The sequence below is a fragment of the Anabrus simplex genome, chromosome 4, assembly GCF_040414725.1.
Source record: "Anabrus simplex isolate iqAnaSimp1 chromosome 4, ASM4041472v1, whole genome shotgun sequence".
Lineage (NCBI taxonomy): Eukaryota > Metazoa > Arthropoda > Insecta > Orthoptera > Tettigoniidae > Anabrus > Anabrus simplex.
Window position 1 is genome coordinate 140,304,934 of NC_090268.1, and position 18,651 is coordinate 140,323,584.

The 18,651-nt window shown below is 40.3% G+C and overlaps 1 protein-coding gene across 1 annotated transcript in view; it reads right to left on the bottom strand.

The window, feature by feature from the left end:
- Positions 1 to 5,041: 5,041 nt before the first annotated feature.
- nkd (naked cuticle) overlaps positions 5,042 to 18,651 on the bottom strand; it is a 167,165-nt gene continuing 153,555 nt past the window's right edge. Inside the window, exons 3-5 of the mRNA XM_067146318.2 lie at positions 18,316 to 18,429; positions 11,975 to 12,627; positions 5,042 to 9,693 (exon numbers count right to left, since the gene is read on the bottom strand). Coding sequence (XP_067002419.2) covers positions 9,000 to 9,693; positions 11,975 to 12,627; positions 18,316 to 18,429 — 1,461 coding nt within the window. The 3' untranslated portion in view covers positions 5,042 to 8,999. The remainder of the gene's footprint in view (positions 9,694 to 11,974; positions 12,628 to 18,315; positions 18,430 to 18,651) is intronic.

Sequence of the window (18,651 nt, forward strand, 5' to 3'; positions counted from 1 at the left end):
TCATCTTCAGCCACGATCCAATTGGAAAAATATATGCTCACATACAACACATAATAAATTAAACAATCTGGTATGTCACAATTTACAATCTAAATTTTAAAACATTGATGAAGTTCGAACAACACATACAAAATTGAAATCAAATGACACTTCAAAACTGCTGCTGTTGGTGCTGAACTATGTCGTTGCTCCTACAGCAACCAGACATTCCTGAGTTGATCTGCGAGTTGGCATTCCCCACCTGCATAGACGAGCCACTTGGTTTATAAATTATGTTTTGTACAATAGTAATATGCCTGATGGTTTGTTGAAAGGGAATATTCATAACTTGAAGAGATATTCATTTTCATCATATGCAGTGATCTATTGTTTAAATACCCCCTGGGGGTGGGGGACACACATGTAGAATACACCCGCAGTATCCCCTGCCTGTCGTAAGAGGCGACTACAAGGAGCCCAAGGGGATCTCAACTTGGGAGTGTGGATTGGCGACCACGGGGCCCTTAGCTGAGTCTTGGCATTGCTTCCACTTACTTGTGCCAGGCTCCTAACTTTCGTCTATCCTGTCCGACCTCCCTTGGTCAACTCTTGTTCTTTTCCGACCCCGACGGTGTTAGAGCATTCGAGGCCTAGGGAGTCTTTCATTTTCACGCCCTTCGTGGCCCTTGCCTTTCTTCATCCGTTACTTCATTTTTCGAAGTGACGGATCCCTTCTTTCTTTTTCTCTCTTTTTACCCCCTGTGGGTGGGGGACGCGGACGAATAATACACCCACGGTATCCCCCTGCCTGTCGTGAGAAGCGACTAAAAGGGGCGACCAAGGGACGATTGAATTAGAACCATGAAAGTACTTTTGATTCGTACCATCACGCGGGGAACACCATAGGTTGCCTGTACTTGCGAGTAGTACCACTAAATTAGGTACGAAGTAGGTTTGTGATTAGTAGCAGTAAAGAGCCTGGCCGGGTGGTTCCCAGTACCCGTGCGTCGTGCCCATATGAGCAACATCGCGGGTCTGGGCGTAGCCTGTGAGTTGTACCGCTGTATGAGCGGCATGTGGGTCAGCGTTGCTTGTGATTGGTACCCACTATGTTGAGGAACAGCACGGGATAATGCGAGTCCCTGTGGTTAGTACACTCGGTGAGGAGCCTTCTCGGTTTGCGTTGGCTATGAGTGGCGCCATTGTGTTAGACACACCATAGGTCTGCGTTACTTGTACGATGTACAATACTTGTGAGTAGTAACATCTTGTGTGGAACACCGTGACTCTTCGCTACTTTTGATTAGTACCCCAACATGACAGATACTATGGCTCTACTTTACTCGCGACATGTACCATTCTGTGGGGCCTTAGACGTGAATTTTGCACCCCTTTAGTCATCAAGCATCATTGTGCTTTCTAAGTGGTCCCTTGGTCTGTAATACTATTATTTTCGATCTTTTTTTTGCGTCTGATCCACTGTTTTTCCTTTCTTTGTTTTTTTTTTTTGGGGGGGGGTCATGTCCATCCATTCATTCTTCATGACTTTTTTATGTTATTTTGGTTAGTGGATGAATTTGAACTTTTCGTTATTTCATTTCGTACCATTAGGGGCCGATGACCTCGATGTTAGGCCCCTTTAAACAACAAGCATCATCATCATCATCATCATATTGTTTAAATTTGTTTTGGAGTTTACCATCTGGTGTTGGTGTTCGTACCAAATGCACACAATTTACGGAGAACATAAGAGACATTCACTTCAAACAAAATGTTCAACGTTTTGTCTGTTCAATGATGCTCGACTTCTCCACGATTACTTTCTTGAGTGTACTTACTGTTCTAAGAGGGGACTAAAACGGGCGACAAGGGATGATGATTTTAGAATGAGACTGCTTGAGATTAGTACCATTACGTGAAGAATACCCTGGGTCAACTTTTTTTGCGATTAGTACCACCATGTGAGGAACACCATGGGTCTACATTACTTAGGAGTAGTACCCTTATGTGAGGAACACCAAGGGTCTGGGCATTACCCGACTACTGATTTGGCTGGCGCCCGTGATTAGTACCACTCTGTGAAGAAAACCATGGGTCTGCGTTACCTGAGAGTAGTTCCATTATATGAAGAACACCATGGGATTTGTTACCTGTGGGCTTTACCATAGTGTGTCAAACAAAATGGGCCTACATTGCCTATGATTAGTATCACTATGTGAGGAACCCCATGGGTCTGCGTTGCTTGTGAGTAGTACCCTTATGTGCGAAACACCATGGGTATGCGTTACCTATGAGTGGTGCCATTGTGTTTGACATACCATGTGTCTACATTACCTGTGATTAGTACCACTATACGAAGAACAGCATGGTTCTGCTTTACCAGTGATTAGTACCATTATGAGGGGCCGGTGACCTGGATTTTGGACCCCTTTATGTAATAAGCATAATCCCAGTAATCTAGATATGGTGAACTAGATCCACTGATCGCTTTTGTTTCACTATCGGCTTTTCAACATCATTCGTTTTATATTTTAGTCAGTGGATACATTTTGAAGTTTTAATTTTCATTTTGTTGCACCTTGTACCTTTAGGCACCTTTAAACAACAAACATCATCATCACCACCATCTATGTATAATTTTGGTTACTCATTAAACTTTAAAAATAAATATCTGAATCTGTGCTCTACTCTACAGGAAAGGAATAGGTGCTCTGCAGGCGGAATAAGAAAGAAATATTTTGTGTAAGGTCAGGAAGTGATGTCCTAAGAGTTTTCTATTTTCAAATTCTTTAATGAGCACTATCTGTAGGATATGAGGTGAGGGATAGCAACAGAATAATACTCCACTGAATTACTGTTACAATTTCATTTTAATTGAGACAATGTCCACATTAGTTTATATATTAGCCACCATTACAATTACAAACATTTATCCAATATTTCAACCGGAATATCCAACTAAAAGAGAAAGAAACTTATACTTAACTTGCACAAAAGAATAACCCAAAAACACAGAAATAATACAAGTTAGGCCTATGTGCTGTTCATTTCTTAATAGTCAACCTGCAATAATTTTCATAAACAAACCATAAATAATTTATTACAGTCTACATAACATAACAAAAACCAGAAGTACAAAACAATATCCAATAGAAAAACAGCTTATATTTGAAACCATTAAGATACAAAATCTATTTGCATTGAGATTTAGTGCACTTGTGGAATTATTTTATCTTGTAACAATGAGTTTGGGCTTTCTTCACCATAAATGAATAAAAACCCGAAACACACAACAATGATACTGGTACCCAAGGGAATACAAATAGCTGATATTTTAACTACTGGGATGAAAATCTACGTTACATTCTGATTTTGATAACTTCTAGGATTATTTAATCTTGAAACAATAAGTTTGGGCTGTTGTGTTAATGTTATTGTAATGATGAGCCCAGTTTTGAAGAATGAATTTAAAATTCCAGAAACTATTTGCTGCATAGAATATGCATTTCTGGCAAAAGTTAATGATGAATGCAAGCCACTCCAATCATGACATATACATATTGGGTAATGGCATTCTATATCTGTGCTGATGAAGCAAAATATGACATACTAATTTGGCACTATGAGAGCTTCCTGAAAACAAGTGTTCTACTGTAGATCTGATTATCACACAACTGAAGGTTAAAACTAGGCCTCTTCTTGCAACAATTTGATTTCACAGGCAACATTATTATGTACAATATCAGTTTTATGTACTTGGAACTGGAATGATTATTCAATCCAAAGTATTAAGTTTTAGATTTTGCAAATAAGTCATTAAAGTTTAAGAAAAGTCCCATTGATAAGGAATACTCATCCTTAGTTGAAAAATGATCTCAAAAGATTTTGACATCTTGAATTATATTGTCAGAAATCACCTAACTATAGACTATAATAATTTCAAATTATGGTACATATTTCCTTTTGTTCATGTATTTATTATTTATTTATTTAGTTGTTTGTAAGTTGAGTGACTGGGTCCTTAAGCACAATGACTTTCAATAGCTATATTGAGTGGGCATCTCTCCTTAGATATTTGCCAGAATTAAAGCTAAGATCCTTTTCAACAGAACAAACATGACCTTGGTCACCATAGCTCGACTTGTATCAAAATAGGAAGGTTGTGGGTTTGGATCCCACTGGTGTCCACTTGGTCATTTTTGTAATGATATACAGTATATTGTATTTACTGAATGTGAGTTAATATGTTGAAAGTCAATAAAGAGAACACCACCTTGGATATCCCTAGAATTAAACAAAACCAAATTATTTCAGAGGACTTAGTAGCAGGGTGACATTGTCCCCAAGCTTTCCTCAAGGCGGCGAGCGTTTGAATTCTGGCAAATGCACGGGGTAATTTTTAAATTAAAATTCTTGTCTCTACAATTTGGGGGGACCGATGACCTAGATGTTAGGCCCCTTTAAACAACATCATCATCACATGGTTTCGGTTCCACGTAAATCAGGAAGTCCCATTACTAAATTTACGACACAACAGCCACACAAAACGTACAACCCTACTTGCTTGAAATTAGTGCTCTGACCAGAGATGTGATTTTGGCTATATATCTGGAAGGCATAAGTAGTATTAGTATTTTTTACCCACTTTCATACATTCTTTCAAGGGAAATGTATTCCATAATTTCAATGGTCTTGCATCCTTCTAACTGAAGATATTTTTTTTCTGAAAATGAGATTTGAATATACTGTATTCAGTAAAATAAAAACAAAAGAAATAATGTGAATAGTTTATGAAAACTGTCAGCCAAAAAAAAAAAGCGTAACACTTGGATGTTTTCAAATAATACAAATTTAATGAATCCAAATTTAAGTTATAAAAAACAATGAATCTTCTTCTGCCACCACCACTTTTCCCACACCCTAATAGGGTCATGGGTGCAAACGGTGTTGCACAAGTGGTACTGGCTGTTTTACGGCTGGATGCCCTTCTTAACACCACTCCTGTTTGGAGAGATGCATTCAGTACTGCTTGTTTCTGTGGTGTGGTGTGGTGTGGTGTGGTGTGGTGTGGTGTGGTGTGGTGTGGTGTGTGTAAAGGGACAAACAACAACACCCTGTCCCCAAGTCAAAGTCGGAGAAGTTAGCCAGGAGTGGTTAACATGCCCCACCCTGCCAGGAATTGAAACCAGGCCCTCTCAACCGAAGGCAACAATGCTGACCATATCAGCCAGGGAGCTGGACATAAATTATAATCAATATAGAAGTTAATAAAAATTTAATTATAAACATCGTACTTGTAAAATACAATTCAGAACCTTAATTTTTCCTAAGTGTTACACATTTTTGGCCAGCAGTGTATTAAGTAGCTGAACACAATATTTCTGAAAATTTGCCATATAGTCAAAACTGTATTAATGAGAAAAGTGGGCTGTGTTTATTTGAACAAGCACTGCTACATGAGAGGGTTTACTCTCACAAATTCCACTCAGATTCTAATTCACAAATAGTCAAGAAAATATAGAGCATTACCCACTTTTACACAATTTTAATAAAACAGATGTACCGGTAACACACTTAAAATTAACTTCAAAACTGAACAAAATATTTTAAACTACTGGCCAACTAAATTACATTGATTTACACAGATTTATTTAAATGCTAATTTATCATTGCAATGATTTCAGTTTCTCACTACATACTCAATAGAATATTAGACAAATATTTGTCACTTGAAAGGTGGCAAAACAAAACCTAGACATGGAAATGATATCACTTCCATTTCTTATCTTCCTCTACCATCAGTTCTGTGAAACAAAGTGCAGCTTGGCATGAAATGTAAAATAAATATCTATTTATAATATCTACACTATACAGTATTGTTATATATTAGAGGAAATTCAAAAAAATAACATATTAAACATCTTACTGTTAAGCAGGGGTACGTACCATTGTATGTTTTTAAAACAAACACACAATGAGAAAGGACGCATAATGCACTCAACATTCTGACAGAGCACTAGCTCATCACAAACGTCACATGAGGACAAAGCCCCATTATATAAGAGGTAGATATAATATTGATTACAGATGCATTGGGTCTAGTACAATGCTATTACCAGTCTTCAAATTCCATTCACACCATCACACAGCATACCGATATCATATATATATATATATATATACAACTGGCAATATCAATATATATATACATTTGTTCTAACCTGCCTCGTCTAAATGTTCTTCGAAAGTCATACTGAAATAAATTATAAATTCTACATAATTTGGCAGCACTGATACTTGGATTCTGTGTCGCTGGAGAGAGAACTCTCACAAAGTTTTTAAGTACGTTGCCACTGTTAAGACTAGCATCACTTCCACCAACAGACTTCCATCCTGTCCACAATACTGTAACACACAAATGCAAGACTGTCAACTGTCCTTGTTCTTACTAAATTTTAGTAAAGAGTATACCTGTAACTTCAAAATTTGGCATTTAGAAAGCAGTATTTCAGTAATCATCAGCTCATAGAAACCAGTGCAGGAGGCTTGTAACCAACCCTTGCAATAGTGCAATGCTCACTTTGTACCATTTATCATACTAATTCTGTGATATGCTTATCTTAAAACTGTGAACTATTTCACTACCACATTACGAGCTGATGACCTAGATGTGAGGCCCTTTAAACAACAATCATCATCAGCATTGTATTTCACTACTTACTCATCCTCAAGCTTTTTGGGAAGCCTTCAACTTGAGAGTAACTTATATAACCCATAGAAAAGAGCTTTAATTTTGTAAAATCTTGGTTGAAAATAAAATATATGTGTAGTAGAGACTGGTGTTAGCGAGAGTGAAGATAATATAAATAAATGTGGAAAAAATAGTGTCATATAGCATGATGAAAGAATATCTAGTGATATCACTCACCGAGTTAAGCGCGCTCCCACAGAGTGGCATTTAATACTGTCAGAGAGTTGTCAATAATATTCCCAGTCTCCCACGAAGAAATATTTTGGACTTAAATAAGAGAATATACGAAATAAAATGGAATATTATTAAAAGTCAAAGCGGTTGTGCTTTACTTTTTAAACAGAGCACTTAAAACATTAAACATTCCGTTTTCTTAATCTGCCCCAGTAGGAAATTAATCCTAGCTTTGGCTGAGGAAAGAGACATTTAGGTAGCATTGAAGTATGAGTACCGGGCGAGTTGGCTGTGCAGTTAGGAGTGCGCAGCTGTGAGCTCGGATCTGGGAGATAGTGGGTTCGAACCCCACTATCGGCAGTGCTGAAAATGGTTTTCCGTAGTTTCCCATTTTCACACCAGGCAAATGCTGGGGCTGTACCTTAATTAAGGCCACGGCCACTTCTTTCCCATTCCTAGGCCTTTCCTGTCCCATCGTCGCTGTAAGACCTATCTGTGTTGGTGCAATGTAAAGCAACTAGGAAAAAAAAGTACGAGTTGCGCTCTTTAGTCACCTATTGAGAGACACTATTGGCTTTTGAATATCGGTAAAACAACTAGACTGGTCGTGAATTTGAATGAAACTAGGCTGAACTTAGAACTTCACCGCTTACTGTTGCCATCACAGCTTCACTCACATTGTAATTCTTGTTCCTTATCCTATTGATACTGTTTTCTTTTCTTTTCCTACTGGGTGCCTTAAGCGATTTTACCTCAGTGGATAGGTATTTCGGTAAATTTGGAAAAACATAAGACATTGCTCCCAGTTTTAATTTCAACCTCACATGAGGAAGTATAGCGTTTTCACCGTTCACAACGAAACAGTCCGCCTTTATAATTAAAACTGCTGAAAAATGCAGGTCACATATTCTGCTTGTGGCCAACAATTGCTTATCTTTCTGCAGAATAACTCTCGTCCACTTTGCAAACACATTATTTTCTTTTGGCAGTGTAAAAGGATAGTCTACCATCAAGCTTCCTTCTGTAACTAAATTCACGACCAGGAACGAAACAGTATGACATTTTCTCGAAATAATCAAAAACTACTTGACTGCCCACACAAAGCACTGCACAGAAATTAATACGGACTTTTTGGGGGGTACAAATTCCCTCGATAGGCGTTAAAATTGTTACCATGACTTCCCGCACACATGATATTCCCTTCGTTGACAATTTGGCACTTGTGGTGTAGCTGGTTCACTGCGACAGCAGTGTCACAATCCAGCGGAGCCAGCAACGACAGTGTAGAGAGAGCCGAGTGATCACACTAGGTATTCTATTCGTCATGCATATAGTAAATGCATTAACTTACAAGCATTTCAAATAAAATGATTAAAATTTAACTCCCCTTTTCATCCCATTATAAACAAGATCACCATTTAACTGAAAGGACTATCTTTCTCAATTTATAGCATTTTTGTTTATCTGTTTGTTAGTTTATAAGTGGCATTTGATACACAATATACACAATAATTCAGTATCGATTATCATGCCTATCAGAATTGTTGTGCATTCGATCTTGTTTAATTCACTGTCCAATGTCCTAGCAATGATATGTGCACTACTTTATTTCCTCTCTTAATTATTTTTATGCTATGTACTGTCAAACTTGCAAGACAATGGACAAGTGCACAAAATGGATGAGTAAATGTGATATATGAAGTACTATTTAAAAGCAGATTTATCCTCTACTATACAAAATTTCATAGTGCTGTGCAAGATGCAATTTAAAGGAAGGAAAGTTATATGTCTTGGAGCGCTTAAGTAAGAGGGTAGCTACTATGTCTGAAGGAGAAAGAAGTATTATTTGTTCTCATGGTAATAATGAGCAGCACTTGACCTCTACAACTGTTGACTCCACTGTTTATTGTTAAAGGTATACTTTTTCAGACCAACAAGGAAAGTAATTATAATTTTACTCACAAAACATTGAATAGTTTCACAAAACTAATACTCTACTTCAAATTTCTAGACTTACAATCATTATTATTTCCTGAATGAAAACATAATATTCAGACAGGGAACATTAGTTGGTCAGTTGACATGCCTGCATATCTCAAACTAGCACTGGTGCATCCTGATAGTGGTGATAGTGGTGGTGGATGTGTTCGTGGATGTGGTGATGTTCATGGCGCTCCACACTTGACACACCAGGACTGCTTGGATCTCCTTCCCGATGTGGAGATTCTTGTGAAGTTGGTGGTGGGGGAGGAGGAGGAGGAGGAGGTGGAGGAGGCTGGCTCTGCTGAGGGTTAGCAGTATTCTTGGCATTTAATTTATCAGTAGTGTTCAAACTAGAAGAGAATTCCTGCTCTAGCCATCGCACAACTTGAGCCATTGCACGTGCTTGATCTTGCTCTCTGTTTCTATGCTTGAGGTGATGAGGCGAGGAAGTGTGCCCAAGAACAATCGGGGGGTATCTCCTTTCATGACGCAACAATTCCGTCTCGTGCGACCTAGAGCGAGCCCGTTGTTGCAGAGGAACTGCAGGTGACATGGTTGCAGTGGCAGCAGCAGCATGGTGGAAGACCTCTGGGAGTTGGTGTGTCAGATCGTGTGAGCGTGATCGATGATGGCCGCGTCCTCCACTGATGCCCATTTGACAATCACAGCGCCCTGGTACTGGTACGGTGCGGGCATCTAGGCCTGCCAGATCAAGGTAACAGTTAGTCCGGGGATCGTGTAGATAGTGGAGCTTGTGGCGATGGCGATGATGTCTATGCTCAGCCAGGCCACGGTCACAGGGTTTTCTGCAATTAAGAAAGAGAAAATAAAAATCTGTGCTAAAAAGTGGTACATTAAATAATTATTCTATCTGATGGGGAAACCTTTAAATGAGTGTATTATTGGTATTAGCTCTGAATCATGGTAAAGATGGATTTTAATAGTTAATTGCCTGTTAACTTCATATCTGCACTCGATCTCTAACAAAGTATAATATCCTGGAATTAAAAGTAATATCTAAGGCATTTGAATTTGTGCTATCAATGTTACTGAGGACTGAAGACCTTTAAAAAATAATTAAAATTTCAAAATCATAGGTTCCATGACAGGAACAAGATACCAGTATCAGTAATTTTGTATTCTTTATCTAGATTTTTCTGGGTTGCAAGACTATTTAGGTTGGCAGGCTTGTAAAGTTGGAATAGTGTACATAATCCAACTTAGAAAAATTATGGAAAATATAAAATGAATATCAGCATTATTTAACATCTATAATTTGTGCAAACAGGAAGCATTTCCCCAGGTGCCCAAAACTTATAAAACATGTACCGGTAATACAATAACAGGCTTCCTGCTAAGGTTATTTCTACTAGTTGCTAAAGCCAGGCTTCTTGCCAACTGCATGTAATTAGGTGTTTACCCCCTGAGCTCAGGATTGTGGTACCAAGTCTCACTGCACTCAGCATTCAAAATGTTTAGTATCTCAAGGCCAGTAGTAGCTTGAGGGACACTCCACCTTGCTCGATCTTGTTACTCCCTAACGGTATTACACCATCTAACTCTTTGCAGGAAGTGTAGTGCATTCTTAATATTCCCACCTATAATGATATTTTCTCTTCAAAATCATATATGGTTCTTGGAGAGATTAAACTCTTTCTGCAACTGCAATAGGACAATGAGCTCTATAATATGTAACTAAATTTGGACAGACAGACAATATCTCTGGAGTCTCCCCATCTGAAACTGTCACTGCTTCTAATTAATTGTGCAGCATTTTTCTTTTGATCTGCCAGATTTATCTTTGGTAAACTGTCAATATATTCTAACCTGAAGGTTTAATGGGCTGTCTCTCTTCATTCTTTTCACTTCTTATAGCCATTAATTATGAGATATCCTTCTTCTTCACACTGATAGAAACTGCTCCTCTTCTTCAAACAATGTGTTATCCAGGATGGAATACCTCATTGATTTATGCCTTTAAACAACTGAGTGCATGATACAAGCAAAAAGAACCTCAAACTGAAGGCAAACTTGCAATTTGGCTTTCCAATCCCAGTACCAACTTTGACCAGCTTGAGACTAGTTTTCTCCAGATTTCTATACTCTTACTCCATGCAAATGTGATGGTAGTATCTAATCTCTTATCCACAAATGAATCATAATAATTATCTACACTTATATAAATTTGTGCTGACTCCAGGGTCTAGGGAGAACATGCCTGCCTCTCACCTTGAGGCCCCTAGTTCGATTCCCGGCTAGGTCAAGGACTTTTACCTGGTCCTGAGGGCTGGTTCGAGGTCTACTCAGCATATATGATTACAATTGAGGAGCTATCTGACGGTGAGATAGCAGCCCCAGTCTAGAAAGTCAAGAATAACAGCTGAAAGGATTCGTCATACTGACCACACATCACCACATAATCTGCAGGCCTTTGGACCGAGCAGCAGTCAGTTGATAGGCCAAGGTCCATTAGCGCTGTAGCACCATGGGGTTTTATGTAAATTTGTAAATCACAGACCGAACAGACATCTTTCCCATAAACTTAAGTTAATAATAATGATAATGATTTTATGTCCCACTAACTATATTTTCGGAGACGGCGACGTGCCGGAAATTTGTCCCACGTGAGTTCTTTAACGAGCCAGTAAATCTACCAACACGAGGCTGACGTATTTGAGCACCTTCAAATACCAGCGGACTGAGCCAGGATCGAACCTGCCAAGATGGGCTCAGAAGGCCAGCGCTCTACAGTCTGAGCTGCTCAGCCCGGCCAGGAGTTTTAAGACAAATGGTGACCGTAGCTCCAAAGTGAAACAACAACAGTTTATCAAATTGTCTCATTTATTTCTCAAGGTTGCTGGAGCATCCTGAGGCATGATAGGGTTTGACGGATGGTTCAAAGATGGATGCCTTTCTTGGTGCTATGTGATTTTTCATGAGAAATTTTTAATCCCCCTTCCTGTCTTCAAAAGAAACAAAAATTAGTTCTGTAAAGGTAAAAATGACTACCCATGTCTGCCCAATTTTCAGTGGGATGTAAAGTTCATACAAATTCATGCTGATTATTAAATTATAAATAAATCATACCTCGAGGTTTGAAAACTCAGGTTGTTCTTCTCCATATTGGCCTGGATGATCTGCAGAAGCTCCTCACGCTGCAGCGAACTGGACCTGTTCTTCGAGCGCGACGTGTCCTGTTCTGGAGGCCGATACGCAGTCGTGTGCTGCGTGCGATACCTTCGTGCACGCGTGCGTCCGTTACGCGTTCCACACCACCACTGATCATCGCGCACGGGCATGCTGTTCGGCTGCACGCCCCACCGGTTCTTAGGAGTCGTCTGACGTGACCCGACGTCGGCATGATCCTCGTCGTCGTCCTCAGAGATGTCGGCTGCGCCGTCGTCGTTGTTGGCGCTTACACCACTGCGACAACTGCTGCTATCTTCTGCAGGAGGCGGCACCGGACAGCGTCTCCGTCTAGGAGTCCGACGAGGCACGCGTGACTCGCGTATCGTCACATTGAGGTCACGTTTGAACTTCACACGATGAGTTGCATTTGGAGGAGGGGGAGGGGGTGCAACTCCACTTTCAGGGCAGTTTTTGCTCTCCGAGACTTCCGGTTTCTTCCGCTGATCGGGTGAAACCGTCAGCTTCACTTTGATAGTCTTACTGCCATAGTGGGGCACCCTGATGGACGACCCCAGTGTTTCATAAATTGTGGTCACCAAGCCAGCTATATCCTGCAACAGACAAAAGAAAAATAATCAGTTCCCTTTATGTAAAACGTCCTACAGTAATAAGGTCATCGGATTAAAAATGAGTCACCCTAGTGTGCACGCACAGATAGATCGTTAATCCTGCACTGATGGAGCAGCGAACGTGTCTCGTGTTCAACCGCACGCGCACTGCCTCTACGTAAGCATAGAAAGTTTCGCAATACACAAAAACGGTTGGCTGGACACCCCTGTTATGGCGGGGGACGAAAGGAGGGGTGAAAACCGGTTTAGAAGACTGCAAGGCGCGACCTTCACACCAGTTGTTACCAAGCAGTGGGAATGAAAGCAAGTTAAGATGTCATTGTGGTCTAAAGGTGAATATCGCACAATTATTCGCTAACAATTTTGCTCGTGGATTAACTGTTGACCAGTGCCTGAAGGAAGTGACTCTTGTGGTAGGGAAAGACAAGACTGTCCACATCGGACAACAATTTTCCGCTGGTACAAAGAGTTCCAGAGGGGAAATTTTGGGGTTAACGACGATCCTCATTCTGGGCGACCGTTTGAATCGGTGACTGATGAAAACATTGGAGCTGTGAGGAAAATGTTGCAGCGAGAGAGGCGGTTGACATATCAGCAGGTAGAAGAGACCCTTCGACATCCCTGCACCAGCTATTCATTCAATTCTACACGACCATCTCCATGTTGGAAAGGTTTGTCCTTTTGAGTGCCCCATTCACTTTCAGAAGAACAAAGGGCACATCGAGTGAAATGGTGCCGAAAAGTGCTAAAACAGTTTGAAAATGGGACTTAGCGTAACGTCAATAGCATCGTTACAGGTGATGGAATATGGCTTTATTATTACGATATCGCAACAAAATCCCAGACCAAGGTGTGGCTCCTGGCTCGGGTTGTGCTAGAAACACAAAGGGCAGTTACTGCGAAGTGAGACTTGTCTGCCTCAGGTCATTCAGGCTCTCAAGCAGCTCCATCCAAGATCACGGCTCAACACTTGGCTCTTACACCACGACAATGCTCCAGCACATCGTGCTAATGTAACAATGGATTTTCTTGCCAGATCAGGGTTGACTGTGCTTGATCACCCTCCATACAGTCCTGATCTTCCCCCGTGTGACTTCGCACTCTTCCCAGAAGTGAAGATGAAGCTGAAAGGGCGGCGTTTTGCATCCGACGAGGAGCTTCAAGCAGCATGGGATCAAGAGTGTGAATATGTAACCGAAGAAAAGTGGCAGAGTTGGTTCAGTGACTGGTTTCGACATATGGAGAAGTGTATTGAGTGTGGTGGAAATTATTTTGAAAGAGTCTAAAGCGTTCACTCACACTGCAAAACTTTCCTAGTGCCCTTTGTAGGGCGGTAGCGATCAGTGAGACATTGATGTACCCATGGCCATACGCTGCGCGAAGTTGCTGGATTTATTGGTGTTTCGCAGCGGACTGTTCAACGTGTCTACAAGTAGTGGTGTACTACATGTGGCCACGAAACACGTCAGAATTGTGGTCGGAAAAGACCCTGAGAGGGACCGGAGACGCGTTTCACGGCTTGTGAATCAAAATCGCTTCCAAACCCTACAGGAATTATTGCTGCAGGTCCATCCCAACCTGTTAGTGAGAGATCATTGCGCCAGGAACTGCATGCAATGAACATTTGGAGTCGGTCTCCTCGCAAGAGGCCACTGCTCACACAGGCACATACAGCTGCGCGTCTTCAGTGGGCTAGAAATCATCGAACTTGGACAGTAGCTGACTGGCGGAACGTAATGTGATCTGCTGAATCACGTTTTCGCCTGTATTCCAATGACGCACGTCGTCCGAATGCACCGAAGGGCAAATGAAGCATTACATCCTGGATGTGTGCACGGTCAGATTCAAGCCGGAGGTATTTTGTGATATTTTGGGGATGTTTTTCGTATCATGGATTGGGCCCGGTTACTGAGGTGACCACTAATATGAACCAGCATGTTTACTTAAACACTCCGGGTGATCAGTTGTTACCTTTCAGTCAACATCTGCGTGAAAACACCCACATTAGCCTCCCCGCAATTTGGTGAAAATGCACGAACAAATCCTCAGTAAGTGGCTTAGCCTGGATGCAACGTACCTGCACGTTTTTGTGGACTCGCTTGCTAACCGAATCCGGGCGGTTATCAAGTCCAGAGGCGGAGTTACACTGTATTAAATGATGCTTGTAATGATTTCTCCAGGGGTGACTATTTTTTTGTCCGGTGAGCTTACTTCAACTGTCATATAAAATATATTTAAACTTCGAATATACAATGTTATAGAGCATTCGCGTCATAATTAGGTACTTCGGTATATAACTGTGCAATGTGTAAATGTATCTAATTATTCGCGACAACTTTAAGACGATGTCCAAAACGCAACGTGAGTCTTGGACGTGGGATTATTTTGAAGAGATGCCACATAGCACAGCCTGTTGTGTTGGTTGTTCAAAAGAACTGAAACCCATTAGCAGAAATACGTCTGGGGTGATCCGGCACTTAATAACGCATATAACCTAAGGGAAATCGACACAGACACATCCCGCCCGGTCTGCAATCACAAGAAGCTACCCTGTCGACAACAACTGCAAGGTATCCGGGTAGGTGTACATTTTACCTACAGTTATTCGCAAATTATTCAGTGTTATTCAACTAAGATGTTCACCTCAAATAACTCGTGAACCGTTTAAGATACGGTACTGACATTGTTTTCACTTTCGTTAATGGTATTAAGGGACTCATAGTTGAACATGCAGTATTTTTCCAGGCTTTTGACGACATCTGTCGGCACACACGTTTCCATAAGAGAACGTTATGTCAAGGAATAACTGTTGACGATATACTATCAAGATTACCGGTACGCTCGTAGTTACTGGGACGTCGCACAAATCGCAGCAGAGGAGAATCGGTCTCGAGATTCCCGCGAGAGTATCGAGATCTGTGACGTCAGCCTCGAGCATTGCCTGCCACTAAATTAGATCAATTCTTACAAATAGTTGTTTTTTTTTTTTTGCTAGTGGTTTTACGTCGCACTGACACAGATAGATCTTATGGCGACGATGGGACAGGAAAGGGCTAGGAGTTGGAAGGAAGCGGCCGTGGCACATCCCCAGCATTTGCCTGGTGTGAAAATGGAAAACCACGGAAAACCATCTTCAGGACTGCCGACAGTGGGATTCGAGCCCACTATCTCCCGGATGCAAGCTCACAGCCAACGGCGAACTCATCCGGTCTTACAAATAGTAGGAATACATCTGATACGTTAAAACTGCTGCAGTTTGAGTGAGTACAATGCCCTCTCGTGAGTGAAAAAATAAAGACTTGAATTAGGACAGCCATTCGGATAAGTTGGATACACGGTTCGGGTTACGTAGCTGTGAGTCTGCATTGATGGAGATGATGGGTTCAAACCTGGGCAGCCCTGAAACTGATTTTCCATCGTTTCCCATTTTCACACCAGGCAAATGCTGGGGTTGTACCTTAATTAAGGCCACGACCGCTTCTTTCCTCCTCCTAGCCCTTTCCTATCTCACCGTCGCCATAAGACCTGTCTGTGTCAGTGCAATGTAAAACAAATATTATTATTAGAAACAACAATTATTTAAGTTAATGTCAACAAAAGTACGTAGTTTCACGAAACCAATTATAGTACTGATCATAAACCACGCGACGCGGAGTTTTACGTGGAATATTTAGTAGGGTGACTACTAGGGCCTATGTAGTACGAAATACGAAGCCAAGGAAATTATCAAGCCAAATCGAGCACACAATAATTATTTGAACTCCCGAGTAGTTTGGATTTGATACGAACATAAATGTCACAGCCTAAGTTGTTGTTGCTTATTATTATTATTATTATTATTATTATTATTATTATTATTATTATTATTAATATTATGTAAGTTTAATTAGATTGTAATCAATGTGGCAAAAGAAAAAGAGTCGAGAATCCATTATGTTTATTTTCTTGGCATTCTTTCGTTTGACACAAAAGAATGGAAGTCTCATCCTTTACTGTGATATCCAATATTCTCTTCCGGGGCAAACAGCAGACGCTAAAAGATTACAGAATATGAGCTCTTTGATCCTTGTGTAAAGCGTCTTTTGTGTAATTCAAGAACTACCTATATACGAGAATATGATGATGTCTGTATACAGACACCTATTTCAGTACAAAGGTGTTAGGGCGGCCCCTAACATATAAATTTCATTACTGTCCTTTACAAGAATACAGGCGAACACAAAGACAAACTAGCAGCAACAAAGAAGTCTACCGTATTTCATCACCGTTTATTAAAATTTCTAGATTTCAAGAACCGTTCTCTCTCTCTCTCTCTCTCTCTCTCTCTCTCTCTCCAAATTGAAAAATAATCTTACTCGTAACGGAAGAAATGTTACCTCAGCTCTTCTGTCAGATGACAATAATAGCGACGCCACGGATAAAAGTATAAAAACCAAGAATAAAATTGAAGTTTAATGCTATTCTTATAAGTCATCAAAAATGGATACTAAAATATACATGAAATGAAATTAAAACTTTACTCTAGCTAACGAATCTACACATGAACACAGATTTGGAGAATTTAAAACCCAAGATCAGTTAAAACAAGGCCAACCCCGTACTGTTATGACATCGCTGAATAAGGGAAGTTGATGGGAGTAGTGATCACTGGCAAACAACACTCCAGAAGAGCACAATGATATTCTTCACTAAAATACCCAATATATGCGTTGTTACTTTTTAATTCTCAGTATGAATTTGTAATCACAAGAATTTATTCCAAAGGTAACCATTTTTATTTCGGTTCATTTGTGTTACCACACACAGCACAGAGTATATGCTATATCCTGTTGTTTCGTTTAGTTTCTCTCTGTTGGTTGCAGTAGCCTAATAGAGATATGTTGACTTTTCTTGAGAAATAAAACTTTTAGAAATCTCTTTAAATCCGCATTTGCCAAGGTCTTGGTCATGGTTGGATAGAAAGTCCGCCCTCCATAGCTGGAAAAACTACTTTAAAAAAACGTGGTTCTGTATTTACCGACTTGAAAATTTTACGCTCAGTGTTATCGTTCCAGAGAATAACAGCCTGTGAGCATGTCTTTCGCAGGGCTGCTGCGATGAATAACAAACAGAATATTATCTTCCGCTCCGGATATCTGAAAGCCTTTTTACACTACAGAATGGGCCAGCTTTTGTCGGCACCTTTGATGGCCCCACATGATGCTTGTCTTGAAGATTTCACATCGTATCCGGTTGATATATTTAAGAACTGGGTTTTTTCTTATTTTACGATAAACTATATAAAAATACAATTTATTTAAGCAATGTTCTATTCTGGGACATCATCCCATATCCCACCCATTCTAAGTAGGCTACCTGAGTACAATATGGAGGATATTCTTTACTTTTTGTTTTTCTATAATCGATTTTGCCTCTTTTTTCCATATTTTTTCTGCGATAATTATAATGCATGACCTTGTAAAATACGCTGCATTGGTTATAGGCCAGCTTAAACCCAATTCAGCGTCCATCTGTGATAAATTAGATAAAAGAAAATTCACATCTTCACAATAATGTCAGTTTTTTCTATCAAGTAACCCTACATCTATCTATAGCATGCATGTATTTATTTATTCTACACACAAGTCGGGCTATCTAATGTACACAAAATAAAGGGAAGCATGCACTCACGTCTTTGGTGATTTTTCCATGGCCATCGAAGTCATAGAGGGTAAATGAGAATTCCTGACGCTCCTGCCCGCCAGCATCCACGCCACCCTCCACAGACACGTCGCACTCGAACTCCTGCAACAAGTCGGTGAGAACACGGTTAATAATTGTGGGTGAGAGTATGAGTTTCAGACACGTCACGTCCAAAATAAACCGTGTCTACATACCAGTGCACCAAGACCTATCGGCAAGTGCTTGTCACTGCGTTTACTTAGTTAAGCTGGGTAAAAAACTGATTGGAAGTATTTAATTTTAATTATGACTGATGAATGGTGTAGTTTACTTGACTTCAAATGC